Source organism: Bubalus bubalis, chromosome 9 (assembly GCF_019923935.1).
Source record: "Bubalus bubalis isolate 160015118507 breed Murrah chromosome 9, NDDB_SH_1, whole genome shotgun sequence".
Classification (NCBI taxonomy): Eukaryota; Metazoa; Chordata; class Mammalia; order Artiodactyla; family Bovidae; genus Bubalus; species Bubalus bubalis.
In genome coordinates, this window is record NC_059165.1 from 97,649,920 (window position 1) to 97,665,577 (window position 15,658).

The 15,658-nt window shown below is 38.2% G+C and overlaps 2 protein-coding genes across 2 annotated transcripts; one reads left to right on the forward strand and one right to left on the reverse strand.

Annotated features, from left to right (window-relative positions):
• Positions 1-2,180: 2,180 nt before the first annotated feature.
• Positions 2,181-3,228, forward strand: LOC102401817 (olfactory receptor 7G1-like). Its single transcript, XM_006057440.2, has one exon. It carries the CDS (start codon positions 2,198-2,200, stop codon positions 3,131-3,133), a length of 936 nt encoding a protein of 311 aa, XP_006057502.1. The 5' UTR covers positions 2,181-2,197; the 3' UTR covers positions 3,134-3,228.
• Positions 3,229-12,275: 9,047 nt separating this feature from the next.
• Positions 12,276-15,068, reverse strand: LOC102401498 (olfactory receptor 18-like). The gene is made up of 2 exons (XM_006057439.2): positions 15,052-15,068; positions 12,276-13,227 (listed from the first exon to the last, which is right to left on the reverse strand). Exon 2 carries the CDS (start codon positions 13,203-13,205, stop codon positions 12,276-12,278), a length of 930 nt encoding a protein of 309 aa, XP_006057501.1. The 5' UTR covers positions 13,206-13,227; positions 15,052-15,068.
• Positions 15,069-15,658: the final 590 nt, after the last annotated feature.

The following is a 15,658-nucleotide window of genomic DNA, read 5'->3' on the forward strand; positions in this document are numbered from 1 at the left end:
TTTCTGCTGCCCACTGATTTTGAGAGTATAAAAAATCCAGCCACCAGACCATCAAGTAGCTCGATTTGGTTTTGCCTTTGAGGCTTCTTTTGAAATTTTCTACTGTTTTAAGTCTAGAGTTAAGGTCCCAGGCAGTGTCCAAGACTTCATGTTCACTCTAATTTCTCAATAACAAACCTCCACTGAGCCCTTGGCTTTTAACTTTTTATACCTCTATGTCTTTCATACTTTTCTATTATTTTATGTGTTTGAAGCAAAAGATGCTAAGATGGTAAGGAGTGACTTTACAATGCCATCTTGTCTCCTGTTGGTTTTACTATATCATGACAGTTATAGGTTAACAAAATTCATACAGTAGCAGTGAAAAATAGAGGGAAGAAATGGATAGGCACATGAAAACATTGATCTCCTTAAAGATGAAAAATATTTTAATTAATATTAATGTGGAATATCATCTCCAATTATTGGGTAAAATCTAAATAAATATACTGAGATTAAATCTGCACACTAGCATTTTGCCATGACATTGGAACCTCTTACAATTCCATGAAAAAATTAAGAGATGGGCATGAGCCTGCACAGACACAGAAAAGTGAGTGGTATCCACTTGGCCTCATAGAGTCAGAGAATCGGCCATCTTGAATTTCTCTCATGTAGTCTTCACCTTAAGATTGTGCACTGTCCTGGGATCACAGTGACAATGAATTGGCTGATTAATGAGGAACTTTGGAAATTGAATCTCCAGGGTTCAAGACAGTAATATGCTTGTGACCATCTCAGTCATCAGTCTCTCTCAGGAAGGAAGAAGCGCAACTGAGACTCCTCTCGTAAAGGATTCCTCCTGCCCAGGATATGGTGACTCATTCAGATCTTTTGTTCTTCCTAAGGACAGCTCTTCTCTATGGTACCTCAGAGGTGTCAAGCCTCTTCCTATTGTGATCCCAGCCAGGTATCACAGGTGATATCCCTTTGCGAATGTTTGGGAAAGAGGGCAAATATTTTGGTACAGGTTTATCCAGGAAAGGCTGTGAAGACAGTACCTACATCAGGTAGAACCCAGTCTCTGCCTAACTTATGTCATCTTCACACTTTTTTTTTGCATTTTGTACCAATACTTGTAAACATCTGTTTTACTAATACCATATTCTTTGCTGTGACCTTGAGCTTTTCTTCCTGAGTAGAAATCTGCTTGTTCTACAACAGGGTGACTTTTTTTTTTAGATTTTTTTAAACTGAAGTGCAATTTTATTTTTGTATTAATTTTTATTGGAGTATAGTTGTTTTACCATGTTGTGTTAGTTTCTGCTGTTCAGCAAAGCAAATCAGTTATACCCATGAAAAAGTGATCCCCTCTTTTTTAGATTTTCTTTCCATTTAGGTCACCACAGAGCATTAAGTAGAGTTCTTTGTGCTATATAGTAGGTTCTTATTAGTTATCTATCTTATACATAGTGGTGTATATATGTCAATCCTTATCTCCAAATTAATCCCATTCCCTTTTCCCCCTTGGTATCCATAGATTTATTCCTTACATCAAATAAGGTGACTTTTTTTTTTTTTCTGATGTTTCTCTGTGTTCCTGTGATGGTGTGGATGGGCAGAAAGGTTGGTAAGTTCACCTTCTCTTTCCTGTTTCTTGATATATCTTTATATTATTTCTGATGCTTGGTACTGAAGTTGCTGGTTACATAGAATCTTCACTGCCTCCCTAGCCCACTGTTTCTCTTTACAAAGTCACCAAATGTTTTTAATAATAAGAAGAACATAGATAGTATAACTTAAAAATACAACCAAGTCTTAAAACTTTCTAGAATTAATTGTTTGTACTCTGAAATATCCACATCATTTTTTTTAAAGGAACCCAGGAATAAAAATGCATACAGAAGGCATTCCTTTTTTGTTCCCTCAGTTTGTCTCCTTCCATTCCCCAAGTGGCATTTACCTCTTTCGATACCCCTGCTTCTTCTTCAAGGACTACATATGTCATTGTATCCTTACCACATCTTTTTAAAAGAATATTTATTTGGCTGCACTGGGTCTTAGTTGTGGCACTCAGAATCTTTTAGTTGTGGGATCTAGTTCCCTGACAAGGATTGAACCCAAGCCCCTTGCATTGGGAGTGTGGGGGGCTTTAGCCACTGGATCACCAGGGAAGTTTCCTGGTTATCACATCTTTTTAATCAGACTCATCAACAGCATGGAACCCAGAAACTACACAGATGTTTCAGAATTCCATCTTATGAGACTGTCAGAAGACCCAGAATTGAAGACCATCTTCTTCAACCTGTTCCTGTCCATGTACCTGGTCACTGTCCTGGGAAATCTGCTCATCATCCTGGCTGTCATCTCTGACTCCCACCTCCACACCCCCATGTACTACTTCCTCTCCCATCTGTCCTTTACAGACATCTGTTTAAGCACAACCATGATCCCAAAGATCCTAGTGAACATCCAAGCAGAGCGTCAGAGCATCACTTTTACAGGCTGCATCATCCAGATCTGCTTTGCCCTGACTTTTGTTTTGTGGGAAAATTTTCTCCTTTTAGTAATGGCCTATGACCGCTATGTGGCTATTTGTCACCCACTGAGATACACAGTCATCATGAACCCTCGCCTCTGTCTTCAGCTGATTCTACTCTCCTTGTTCACCAGCACTGCAGACGCCCTGCTCCACGGTCTGATGGTGTTACAACTGTCCTTCTGCACAGACCTGGAAATCCCCCTCTTCTTCTGTGAAGTTGTTCAGGTCATCAAACTTGCATGTTCTGACACCCTCATCAATAACATCCTGATATATTTAGCAGCTGGTGTATTTGGTGGCATTCCTCTTTTTGGAATCATTTTCTCTTATATTCAAATTGTTTCTTCCATTCTGAGAATGCCATCATCAAGCAGAAAGTATAAAGCTTTTTCCACTTGTGGGTCTCACCTCTCAGTCGTGTCCTTGTTCTATGGGACAGCTTTTGGGGTGTACATTAGTTCTGCAGTTACTGAATCTTCTAGGAAGATTGCAGTGGCTTCCATGATGTACACTGTGGTCACTCCCATGATGAACCCCTTCATCTACAGCCTGAGGAACAAAGACATGAAGGGAGCCTTGAGGAAACTCTTGGGAAGAATATCTTTGCTGTGATTGTATCACCTGATTTTGGCTGGGTGCTCTAGAATGAATCAAAATTAAAATAATATGAATGAACTACTCTGCCTGACACTTTCATCACCAAGTTATTTTTTTTTTAATTTTATTGAAGTATAGTTGATTTTCAATGTTGTGTTACCAAGTTCTTAAATGAATAGATAACATGATGGCCAACTACATTTCAACTTAGCATTGAAAACCAACTTGTTTTTCTAGCTCTGTGGTTTCTTTATTTTTCTTTTTTTTTTTTCAATTTAATTATTTGGCTGGGCAATGTCTTAGTTGTGGCATGCAAGGTCTTTAGCTGCAACATGTGAACTCTTAGTTGCAGAATGTGGGATCCAGTTCCCTGACCAGGGATCAAACTTGGGTCCCTTGCCTTGGGAGTATGGAGTAACCACTGGACCACCAGGGAAGTCTCTAGATCTGTGATGTTTGCCACAAATTACCTTTCTCTAAGGTTTTTTGTTATAGCAAACAGAAGCTGAATCTGAGGCAGATCTTCTCGGTATGATAATTTTGGGTGGAATGTTCTCAGCACAAGAGAAGTGGAAAAAGTTGGATAGGTCAAGGTGTAAAGAAGTCTGTGGTCATACAGAAGTAGAAATGTGAACTGCACCATGTGAACTGCACCCCAGAGTTAAGCCTGCTATGAGACATGGTGGCCGATCTTTCTTACCAGTTTAGAAATTCTTAAGACTGGTCACTCACTGGTAAATCAGACATATGTGGGGCAACATTGACATCCACAACACTCAGCTTCATCATCTATAAAAATTTGTGATTAGATTATCACTGTGGATTGAAATGATTGCATGATATTTTAAATTGGTTAATGAGGAATCCTTTATAACAAGATAAAGATATCCTTCCTCTAATATGCTCAAACAATGAAGATAGTTATCCTCATTACAAGGATTTCAGAGGTACAAAATGTGCGGGAGTGGGAGAGCAGAGATTCATTCATTCCTCCATGAAGTAGCTTCAACCCAGAACTGACTCCCCTCCTGGACTCAAATGGCTGAATCAGATGCAGGCGTCATATCTAGATATGAATCCCAGAGGCCAGTACAATCAACTGCCCTTCTCTGGGTCTGTTGTTAATTGAGGGTCTATTAACAATAGATGTTTCCATTGCATCATCCATAAGATATTACCTTCAATCCTATCACTGAGAATAGGGTCATATGCCAATGACTTAATCCAGTTCCGGATAAAGAACAAATGATACTGTGAAAGCCTTATACTTATCGTGTGTGTGTGCTCAGTCACTCAGTGGTGTCCAACTCTATAACCTGCCAGACTCCTCTGTCTATGGAATTTTCCAGGCAAGAACACTGGTGCCAGTTGTTATCTCTTACTCCAGGCGATCTTCCCAACCCAGGGATTGAACCTTGAGTCTCCTGTGTCTCCTGCGTTGGCAGGTGGATTCTTTACTACTGAGCCACCTGAGTGCAATTATTGCTGCAAAGTTAATTTCCATAAGGATGATAAATACTTAGACCAATGCCCTAGTAAAATTTAATAGTATTATCATGTTCCACAAATTTCCTCTAACCTTGAGTCTTATAATGTTATTGATCCCATGTATTTCTCCACTTGCTTTAACAATTTGATTTGTTTTCTTTTATTGTTATATTTATCAGCCTTTTCCTTCTAGTCTGAATAATATAATAAAATACATAATAAAAATAAATAATTATTAGTCAGGCAAGGCAAATGTTGGTAATTTTCCTCTGGCATCTTATTTGCTTTGAAACCTTCTTTCTCATTGGCTTATTTACAAGAATGTACCTGAATTTTCACTTCTTTCCTTAGTCATTTTATATCATTGTGTTTCTTACACATTTCTGGTGAAGTCCACACAGAAACATTGTGAAATAAAATCAATTGTATCATGAACGTCTTAGCAATTGGGTGTAATCTTAGGCCTGTAGTGGAAAACTTTAATTTTTTTTTTTTTTTTTTTTGGCTGTGCTGGGTCTTTGTTGAGGTGTGCAGGCTGTTCATTGCGGTGTATGGGCTTTTCTCTAGTTGTGGTGCATGGGGGCTTCTCTAGTTGCAGTGGGGAGGTTTAGTTGCCCAAGACATGTGGAATCTGTTTTCCCAACCAGGGATTGAACCTGAGTCCCCCACATTGGGAGGTAGATTCTTAACCATTGGACCACCAGGGAAGTCCCTCATGGAAAACTTTTTAATGTGTCTTTGTGAAGAAAGCTGTTCTACGGAGAACTACTTTCATTTGATAGAGAAGTGCTGAGAGTAAGACAAGGGAAAAGGGAGGTGGACAAGATTAGCTGGATCCGTTTCCCCAGAAGCACAAAAATGTATGGTCATCCGTCAGAATCACCTCTGTGGTGAGTTGGTGAAAACAATGGAGCTGTCAAGGGAGAATCAAGGGTGTGGATGAAAACCTTCTATTCACTGAGAAGTGAGAGGTGGTTTTATTTTAAGCACCAAATCTAGGGAACAGCTCCCTGGCTGGCACTCCTGTTCACTCTAGTGCAGAGGATCCTCCATTGTTGTCATTAGAACAGCTGCAGAGATTAATTACCTGAGACCTTTGTTCATACTGAGGTATCCCTGACCTCCAGCAAGAACCACTAATTTTGAACTTCAGAGGTGGGGGGTATGTGCATGCCTGCTAAGTTGCTTCAGTTGTGTCCAACTCTTTGTAACCCTATGGACTGTAGCCCACCAGGCTCCCCTATCCATGGGATTCTCCAGGCAAGAATACTGGAGTGGGTTGCCATTCCCTTCTCCAGGGTATCTTCCCTACTCAGGGATTGAACCCGCATCTCCTGTGTCTTCTGCATTGCAAGCAGACTCTTTACCAGCCACCAGGGAAGCCCCAGAGGGTATGTGCTATTCTGCAAAAGTAGTAACATAATAAAATGCACGTAACTGACCTGAAATTTAAATAAATAAATAAATTTTCTCATATTGCACTTTGGAAATTTCATTGTGCTTTGGGTTATGACAGTAACTGATTAATTTCCAATATTCTGTATATCTACATTATGTTTGATGACTGCAAAATAGATATCCTTTATGATACTGATGGAAATTTTGTTTGCTTTTCTTGTTAAATTTATCAGCCTTTTTCTTCTGATCTGAGTAACATAATAAAATAAATAACTATTAGTTTTTGTAGCTAGGTTTCTGCCATTATGAGTAAATCTGAGGGTTTTTTTTTTTAATATTTCTTGGTAGAATGAGAGAGGGGATCCATATCATCATCAACACTTTTCATTTATAGTAACAGCTTACTGGGTGTAAAAATTATTTCATCAAGTGGCATACCTCTTATTAATACATGATTGAGAGTCTTTTGATCTTCCTTTCTGTTAAATATCTAATTGTGATATATCTACTGAGTTGTTTATCCTTTTCCCACTCATTCATATGAGTTATTTACATAATCAAAACATTAGTGCTAGTCATACACATTGCAGATTTCTTCAAGTATATCACTTCTATTTGGATATCCTCTACAGTTTTGCTTCAGATGAATACAAGTGCTTTGTTTTAATTATGTAGTTGTAGTTTGTCAATACTTTCCATAATGGCTTGTACCCAATATGTCTTGTTTATGAAATCCATTGGTCTTGCATTTATATATTTTAAATATGTAATAGTTCATTTATTTCCAACTGTTACCTCCCTATTATGATATTTCAATCTCAAATCTTCTCTATTCTCTTCATTTATGAAACTCACATTTCTATGAACATCTTAATTAGACCTCAAGTGACTTAGATTATTAATCTGATAAAAAAGAAAATTGTTTGAATAGATTAGTACCATGTTCATTTTTTGTTTGGTTTTTCGCTTTACATCTGATTTGTTTTTTGTTGCTTATATATCGTATTGTAATATAGTTGACTTACAATATTGTGTTAGTCTCAGGTGTATAGCAGAGTGATTCAAGTTATACATATACATTATTCATGATTAGATTTTTTCTCATACAGGTTGCCACAGAATTTTGAGTAGACATCCCTGTGCTATACAGTAGGTCATTGTTGGTTGTCTATCTTATATATAGTAATAGTGTGTTTATGTTCATCCCTATCTCCTGATTTGTCCTTCACCCCCATGTTTTCCCTTTGGTAACCATAAGTTTGTTTTCAATATTGAAAGTCCATTTGTAAAACTATTGTAAGTCTGTTTCTGTTTTGCAAATAAGTTAATTTGTATCTTTTAAAAATTCTATTTCATATATGAGTGATATCATGATATTTGTCTTTGACTTACTTCACTTAGTGTGATAATCTCTAGATCCATCCAAGTTGCTACAAATTGCATTATTTTATTCTTTTTTATGGCTAATAGTCCTTTGTATATATGTACCAAGTCTTCTTTTTACAAACAAATTTTTGGAGTATAGTTGATTTTTAATGTTGCATTGGTTTCAGGTATACAGAAAAAGTGTATCAATTATACATATACATATGTTCACCCTTTTTTAATGATTATTTTCTCATATAGACTGTTATGGAGTATTGAGTAGAGTTCCTTGGGTTATAAAGCAGGTTCTTGTTGGTTATCTATGAACCACATCTTCTTCATCCACTCCTCAGTCGATGGACGTTTCGGTTGTCCCACGTCCTGGCTGTTAGAAATAGTGCTGCAGTGAACACTGTGGCGCATGAATCTTCCCAGATTACAATTTCCTCCAGATATACGCCCAGGAGGGGGATTGCTGAATCATACAATAGTTCTGTTTTTAGTTTTTTAAGGAACCTCTATATACAGTGTTTGTACCAATAGGCATTCCTACCAACAGTGTAAGAGGGTTCTCTTTTCTCCATACCCTGCTGCTGCTGCTGCTAAGTCGCTTCAGTCGTGTCCGACTCTGTGCGACCCCATAGACGGCAGCCCACCAGGCTTCCCCGTCCCTAGGATTCTCCAGGCAAGAACACTGGAGTGGGTTGCCGTTTCCTTCTCCAATGTGAAAGTGAAAAGTGAAAGTGAAGTCGCTCAGTCGTGTCCGACTCTAGCGACCCCATGGACTGTAGCCTACCAGGCTTCTCCGTCCATGGGATTTTCCAGGCAAGAGTACTGGAGTGGGGTGCCACTGCCTTCTCCGGGCTCCATGCCCTATCCAGCAGCTATTGCTTGTAGATTTTTTTTGATGATGATGACCTTTTTTTTTTGTGGCTAATGCTAATGCTAATGCTAAGTCACTTCAGTCGTGTCCACCTCTGTGCGACCCCCACAGACGGCAGCCCACCAGGCTCCCCCGTCCGCTTTAAAATTTTTTTTAATTTAATTTTAATTGGAGTACAGTTGCTTTACAATGTTGTATTAGTTTCTACTGTACATTAAAGTGAATCAGATATATATATATATATATATATATATATATTCCTTCTTTTTTGGATTCCCTTTCCATTTAGATCACCACAGAGCATGAATAGAGTTCCCTAAGCTATACAATAGGTTCTCATTAGGTACCTATTCTATACATATTGTCAATAGTGTATATATGTCAATCCCATCCCCTTTCCCACCCCACTGTGTCCATATATTTGTTCTCTATGTCTGTGTCTCTATTTCTGTCTTGCAAATAAGATCATCTATACCATTTTTCTAGATTCCACACATACGCATTAATATACAATACTTTTTTTCTTTCTGACTTACTTCACTCTGTATGATAGTCTGTAGGTCCATCCATATCTCTACAAATGACTCAATTTCATTTCTTTTTATGGTTGAGTAATATTCCAGTGTATCCATGTACCACATGTTCTCTAGTCACTCATCTGTCAATGGACACTTAGATGGCTTCCATGTTCTGGCTATTGTAAATAGTGCTGCAATGAACATTGGGATGCATATGTCTTTTTAAAATATTTTTTAAATTTTATTTATATTTTTAATTGAAGGATAATTGCTTTACAGAATTTTGTTGTTTTCTGTCAAACAGTTTTCTCTGGGTATAAGCCCAGTAGTAGGATTTCAGGGTCTTATGGTAGTTCTATTTTTAGTTTTTTAAGGAACTTCCATACTGAACTGCATAATGGCTGTATTAATTTACATTCCCACCACAGTGCATGCAGGTTTCCTTTTATCCACACCCTATCCAGCATTTATTGTCTGTAGATTCTTTGATGATGGCCATTGAGGTGATATTTCATTGGGGTTTTGATTTGCATTTGCATTTCCTTAATAATTAGTATTGTTAAGCATCTTTTCATGTGCTTTTTGGCCATTTGCTTGTCTTCCTTGGAGAAATGTCTATTTAGATCTTCTGCCCATTTTTTGAGTGGAATTTTTTTTATATTGAGCTGCATGAAATGTTTGTGTATTTTAGAGGTTAATCTCTTGCCAATTGCTTTATTTGCAAATATTTTCTCCCATCCTGAGGGTTGCCTTTTTGTTTCATTCTGACACCTTTCTGTATTCTCTTTTTAGATGTCCAATTGAGAAATTTCTACCCTCATTTTTATCCATTTGTTATTTGTGAAACTTATAACCCCCCTTTTATTTTGTGACTTAATGTTTTACATACTATTAGATGGACAAAAATATATCCTATTGACTGTTGCTATTAATAGAAATAGAAGCCCTTGGTGGCTCAGTGGTAAAGAATCTGCCTGCAATGCAGGAGACACTGATTTGATCACTGGGTCAGAAAGATCCCCTGAAGAAGGCAATGGCAACCCACTCCATTATTCTTGCCTGTAAAATCCCATGAACAGAGGAGCCTGATGGGCTACAGTCCATGGGGTCACAAAAGAGTCCGACGTGACTAAGAGACCAAACAGCAGCAACAGAAATAAATGAACTGTTGCACGTCTCAGGAGTTTATAGAGCTCTCTGTGTAAGGTCTGGTGGTCCAGGGAGGAAGGGAAATGGTGGATGTATGTGTTACAAAATGTCTTCTATTTTTCAAAACTTATGCAAGGGCAGAAGTGTAGTATGGAATTTGGCCCCACCCAGAGAGATACCACCTTTGCCCGAGCACCTGGCAGGTAATCATTAAATGCTGGAAATTTCCTTAGTGATAGGAGTGATGTTATTCATCCTGGTTATTCATAGTGGGTAATGTGGACAATACCTGATAGTTTATGCTAATGAGATCACTGAAGATGGAGTATGGCCATGCTAACCATTGAATGAATAGAGCTTTGGGCAAAATGACATCAACTCAACCTGGCACCTGGAAATTGAGTTCAACCATATGGGCAACAATTTAATTAAGCATGTTTATGTTATGAAGCCTCTATAAAAATTCTAGACACTGACACTCAAGTCAGCTACCTAGTTAGCAATATTCTTTTTGTATATTATCACGCCCTTTATCCAGGAAGAGATAATGGGTCTGGACTCTACAGAGAGAAGATAACAAGAACCTTCACTATGGGACTTCTAGGTCCAACCCTATGTGTATCTTCCTTTGTCTGGTTCTAATTTGTATCCTTTGCTGTAATAAAACTAATATCATAAGTATAGAATTCTCATGAGTTTTGTGGGTCATTCTAACACATTACTAAACCTGAGGGATTCCCCTTAATTTGACTATTCTAGAGAATTACTGAATGTGAGGGAGTCCCTGATTTGTATAAGTAAGGGTGGTACTGGAAATCCTTGAACTTTTAGCTGGGGTCTGAAGGGAAGGCAATCTCATGAGGAGTGCTCCCTTAAGCTTTGTGGCTTGGCAAACTCTTTGCAGCAAGGCAGGGGGTTAAAAAAATCAAGCCAAGTTGAAGTCCCTCAAAGGTCTCTGAAAACTACCAGAGAGCTCTGGAGCTAGAATGATCCCTTAGAGTCAGCTGGAGTTGGGACAAAATCATACAGTCATTGGATGTGGGCTGCCTGGTGGCTCTCTGTAGCTGAGGCAGATTGCTTTAGGAGTTGATTGCAGAGAGCTGAGTAACACCCAACATTGGAGAAATATGTCCCTCATTCCAACAGTAGATTTTTTTTTATTGTGGTAAAATAACATAACATAAAATAATATAAAATTTACTGTCTTCATGATTTCCAAGTAAACTTCACATGGTTTTGCAACCATCACCACCATCCATCTGCAGAACTTTTCATCTTCCCCATCTGAAACTCTGTCCCCACTAAACACTAACTCTCCATTTCTCCTCCCAAAGCGTCTGGTAACCAACATTCTAATCTCCATCTGCATGTGTCTGACTACTTTAGGTACCTTATATAAGTGGAATCTTTCCATTTTTCCTCTTTGTATCTGGATACATAATATGATACATAATACATAAAATTTTGTTCTTTGTATCTGGATGTGGTGGTTGGAATTGGAAGAATTATCAGAAAAGTTGGTCATTGACTTTGGTAGACACTCTTCCATCTGCTCCTTGGAAAGCATACATATGAGGTTTCCTAGGAAATTTCCAGTTGATAACTCAGTATTAATCATATCTCATTTCAATTTTAAAATACCCTAGTTTGAACAGGAAATTAGTCATCCTATTTGCTCAAAAATCTGGCAAAGACCATTAAGAAACAAAAATGCACTAAATATTTTGGTCCTTAAGGTAGAGTCTAGATCCTCAAATCAAGGCGTAGGCAAAAAATCATAGGAAAAGTTTAGAAACAATAAATAAGAAGAAAGTGAGAGCTAGAAATAAGACTCCCTGTGAACAGAGGTCCTGGATAATGTATAAAGAGAGTGAAAAGGGTATATTGATGTGCTTCACAAAGTCCACGAGAGCTATGACTTGTGTGGGGAGTCCAAAATAGCTTATTATTTCCATTAAAGCTATTCTAAAAGGAAAAATGGGGCTTCCTTGTGGCTCAGTGGTAAAGAATCCACCTACCAATGCAGGAGATGCCAGTTTGATCCCTGGGTCAGGAAGAAACCCTGGAGAAGGAAATGGCAACCCATTCCAGCATTCTTGCCTGGGAAATCCCATGGACAGAGGAATCTGGCAGGCTCCAGTCCATGGGGTCACAAAGAGTCAGACATGACTGAGCGACTAAATAACAACAATTTCAACAAGAGGAAAAATTGTGTAAACAGAAAGCAGAGTGCCAAATAGGTACAAATCACTATGGGACTGCAGATTCAGAATTTCTTGTTGCACATATTTGAATTTACTGCCTTTCCCAGTATTATGAACCAAAAGAAAAAAAAATGCTGACACAGATATTAAAATCAGGCTATTCTGATGATAATCCCCCACAGGGCACTCTTGATGTCCTTGTTCTTTAGACTGTAGATGAAGGGGTTCAGCATAGGGGTGACCACAGTGTACATCACCGAGACCGCTGCACTCTTCCTATGGGAAGATGAGACAGTGGAGCTGAGATACACCCCAAGGCCAGTTCCATAAAATAAGCAAACAACTGACAGTTGAGAACCACAGGTAGAGAAGGCTTTGTACTTCCCATCTGATGAGGAGACTCTCAGAATGGAGGATATAATTCGAATATAAGAGTAAAGGATCCCTGAGAGTGGAACTCCAGCCAAGATGGTACCAATGAAATAGATTAATATGTTACTGGTGGAGATGTCTGAACAGGCGAGGTTGAGAAGTTGAGAAAGCTCACAAAAGAAATGAGGGATTTCCACATCTGCACAGAAGGTAAGCTGTGACGCCATCAAGTAGTGAAGTTGAGAGTTCAAAAGGCTGATGGAAAATGACACCAGGACCAACAAGCCACAGAGGCGGGGGTTCATGATGACCAGGTAGTGCAGAGGGTGACAGATGGCCACCAACCGGTCATAAGCCATCACCGTCAGAAGGAGACTCTCCAAGCACGCAAAAAGAGAAAAGACGGTCACCTGAGCTCGGCAGCCTGCATAAGGGATGGACTTGCTCTGTGTGTGGAGGTTCACTAGCATGTTGGGGACAGTGGTGGTGCTTATACCAATGTCAGCCAAGGACAGATTGGAGAGGAAGAAGTACATGGGGGTGTGGAGGTGAGAATCGGAGCTGACAGCCAGGATGAGGAGCAGGTTCCCAAGCACAGTGGCCAGGTACGTGGACAGGAAGAGTCCAAAGAGGAGGGGCTGCAGGTCTGGATCATCTGAGAGCCTCAGGAGGAAGAATTGTGAGACACGTGTACGATTGTGTGGTTCCATGAAGAAGGGACACCCTTTTAAAGAGAAGAGGATGTTGAATAAACAACACAAATATAGAGGCACAGACTTTAAGTGTCCAGAGTTTGGATTTGAACAATTCAAAATTCAGAAATAAAGTATGCATGCTTGAGGACCATACAGCACAATTCATTGAGCAGTATTTTTCAGTGTGAACACATCTTTACTAATGCTGAAGACATTCATTTTTTCCTTCATACATCTATTTTAGAGGCATGGGGCCAAAGAGTATTAGAGAAGAAAGGACATTTTGAGATCACAATCCATGAACACGGTAATATATATGTCCCCTACCTTTGAGAGAAAGATATAGAATAAAAAGTATTCTTCTTTTTTAAAAGAGTATTATAATTAAAGCACAAGAAACAGCAGTCAAAAGTACTATATATTATTCAAATGCAGTACAAGAAATTCCCTTGATTTGCACTGTAGTCCCAGAAAGCTAAAAAGCACTGTCTCTGGATTCTAAATTAAAATCAAATGTTCACGATCAGATAGCATTTGTATAGGCTAAGTAATTTCAAGGGTTTTTCATCTTTATTTATATTTATTTATTTCATCTTTATGATATTCATCTTCCATGGAAGTAACTGCTTATTCAAATATGTGGGTTGTCTGGTCAATGTCTCTTTAAATATAATTCAAATATTAATATTTGACCTTGATGGACTCCACATTTTGATAAGTATATTTTTGTTAAAAGTGTAAACTCATATGGCATCCACGATCCTGAAGATAGCATTAATGTACGATGCAGCAATTATTAAATAATAATTAAATTTTAATACTTTGAAGTTTTTTCATTTTTGTAGAGTTTTTCTCAGTGCTATATACTCTTGGAGAAAGGTTTGAGGTTGAGTTTGCATTTTACTGTATTTGTTTGTAAGGCTAGGAAAACTTCTTAATTGTGTCTTTACTCCTAAACGTTTGTAAAGTGTTGCTGCTGCTGCTGCTGCTGCTGCTAAGTCGCTTCAGTCATGTCCGACTCTGTGCGACCCCATAGACAGCATCTTACCAGGCTCCCCCGTCCCTGGGATTCTCCAGGCAAGAACACTGGAGTGGGTTGCCATTTCCTTCTCCAACCCATGAAAGTGAAAAGTGAAAGTAAAGTCGTTCAGTTGGGTCCGACTCTTAGCGACCCCATGGACTGCAGCCCACCGGGCTCCTCCGTCCATGGGATTTTCCAGGCAAGAGTACTGGAGTGGGGTGCCATTGCCTTCTCGGTGTAAGGTGTTGACTCCTCATCAAATCCAGTCCTCTTAAGAATAGTTGAAAATTTTAAGAACAAAGCCCAATCTCAAACCCTAAATTGGTTTTCTTATGCCAGATTAAGAGCTGTTCAGGTAGTTCTTTTTTATTGAGGAATCAAGTTTCAATCAACATTGAACTCCCTGAAGGCAACTCAAGTCTTCATTTCTCCTGACATGTCAAAATATGAGTGTAATTGGGAAAAATCAAAATGGGGAAAAAAATAGTAATATCACAAACAGTTGGGTAGTTTGTACATCTGTAAAATGGGTACATTAATTGAACTGAACTTACAGGTTTGCTATACGCAATTAAAGTACTCACACTTACAAGCAACTGGTCACCATAGTCTAGCCTAGTTAACATATAAAATTAGCTTTCACATGCCCTTTTAACTTCCCAACTTCTGTCAGTTATACTTCAGAGGCTTGTTTTAATATCCAGATAAGCTGAATTTAAAAATTGAAAAACCAAAAACTATGTATGTATCTTAATTTAATTGAACTTACAGTCATTATAATGTTGATGTAGCTATCACAAAAAGGAATCTGTGCCCTATTTGTCTATTAAAAGTCAAAAAAAAAAAAAAAAAACTAGAGGGAATTTTGCTCTCCCTGCATGATCTTATTCCCTTGCACTTCAGTGTTTCCCCACGTTAAACACATCATGAGTTGGGTAAGAATGTTTTCTTTCAGTGTTTCCATAACATTTGTATTGATTTATGTATTCATAAGAAGTTTTCTTGAAAACTTTACTAGATACTACCTATCATAGATGAGTCCCTATTTACTACTTTATGAAATACTTCTATTTCAACACATAATATGATGTATGATATTACCTGAGGGATAAATTTTATTTTCCTTTTCAATTTTTTATTATGACACAGCTAAGAAAATTCTTGGACCCCTATCTATATTACACAAATAAAAATCCCAAAAGACATATGCATCTAAGACTATTGTTTGAGTTTTAAAAATTGAAGCATGTGCAATTTTCCTATTCCTATCTTGTTTTTCTTGTGTGATAAAAAAGATCGCACAAAAACAAGTGCATGCTCTGATTGTCAAGGTATAAAATTAGAAAGATCTCTGAAATCTCACTGGCAATAGGCTTTTCATGATAAAATCACAGGAAAATTCCCATCTTGTATAGGGAATGACATTTCTGTAACTCAAATATTTTAG

Coding starts and splice junctions, on each gene's coding strand:
- LOC102401817 (XM_006057440.2), top strand. CDS start 2,198: ATGGAACCCAGAAACTACACAGATGTTTCAGAATTCCATCTTATGAGA.
- LOC102401498 (XM_006057439.2), bottom strand. CDS start 13,205: ATGGAACCACACAATCGTACACGTGTCTCACAATTCTTCCTCCTGAGG.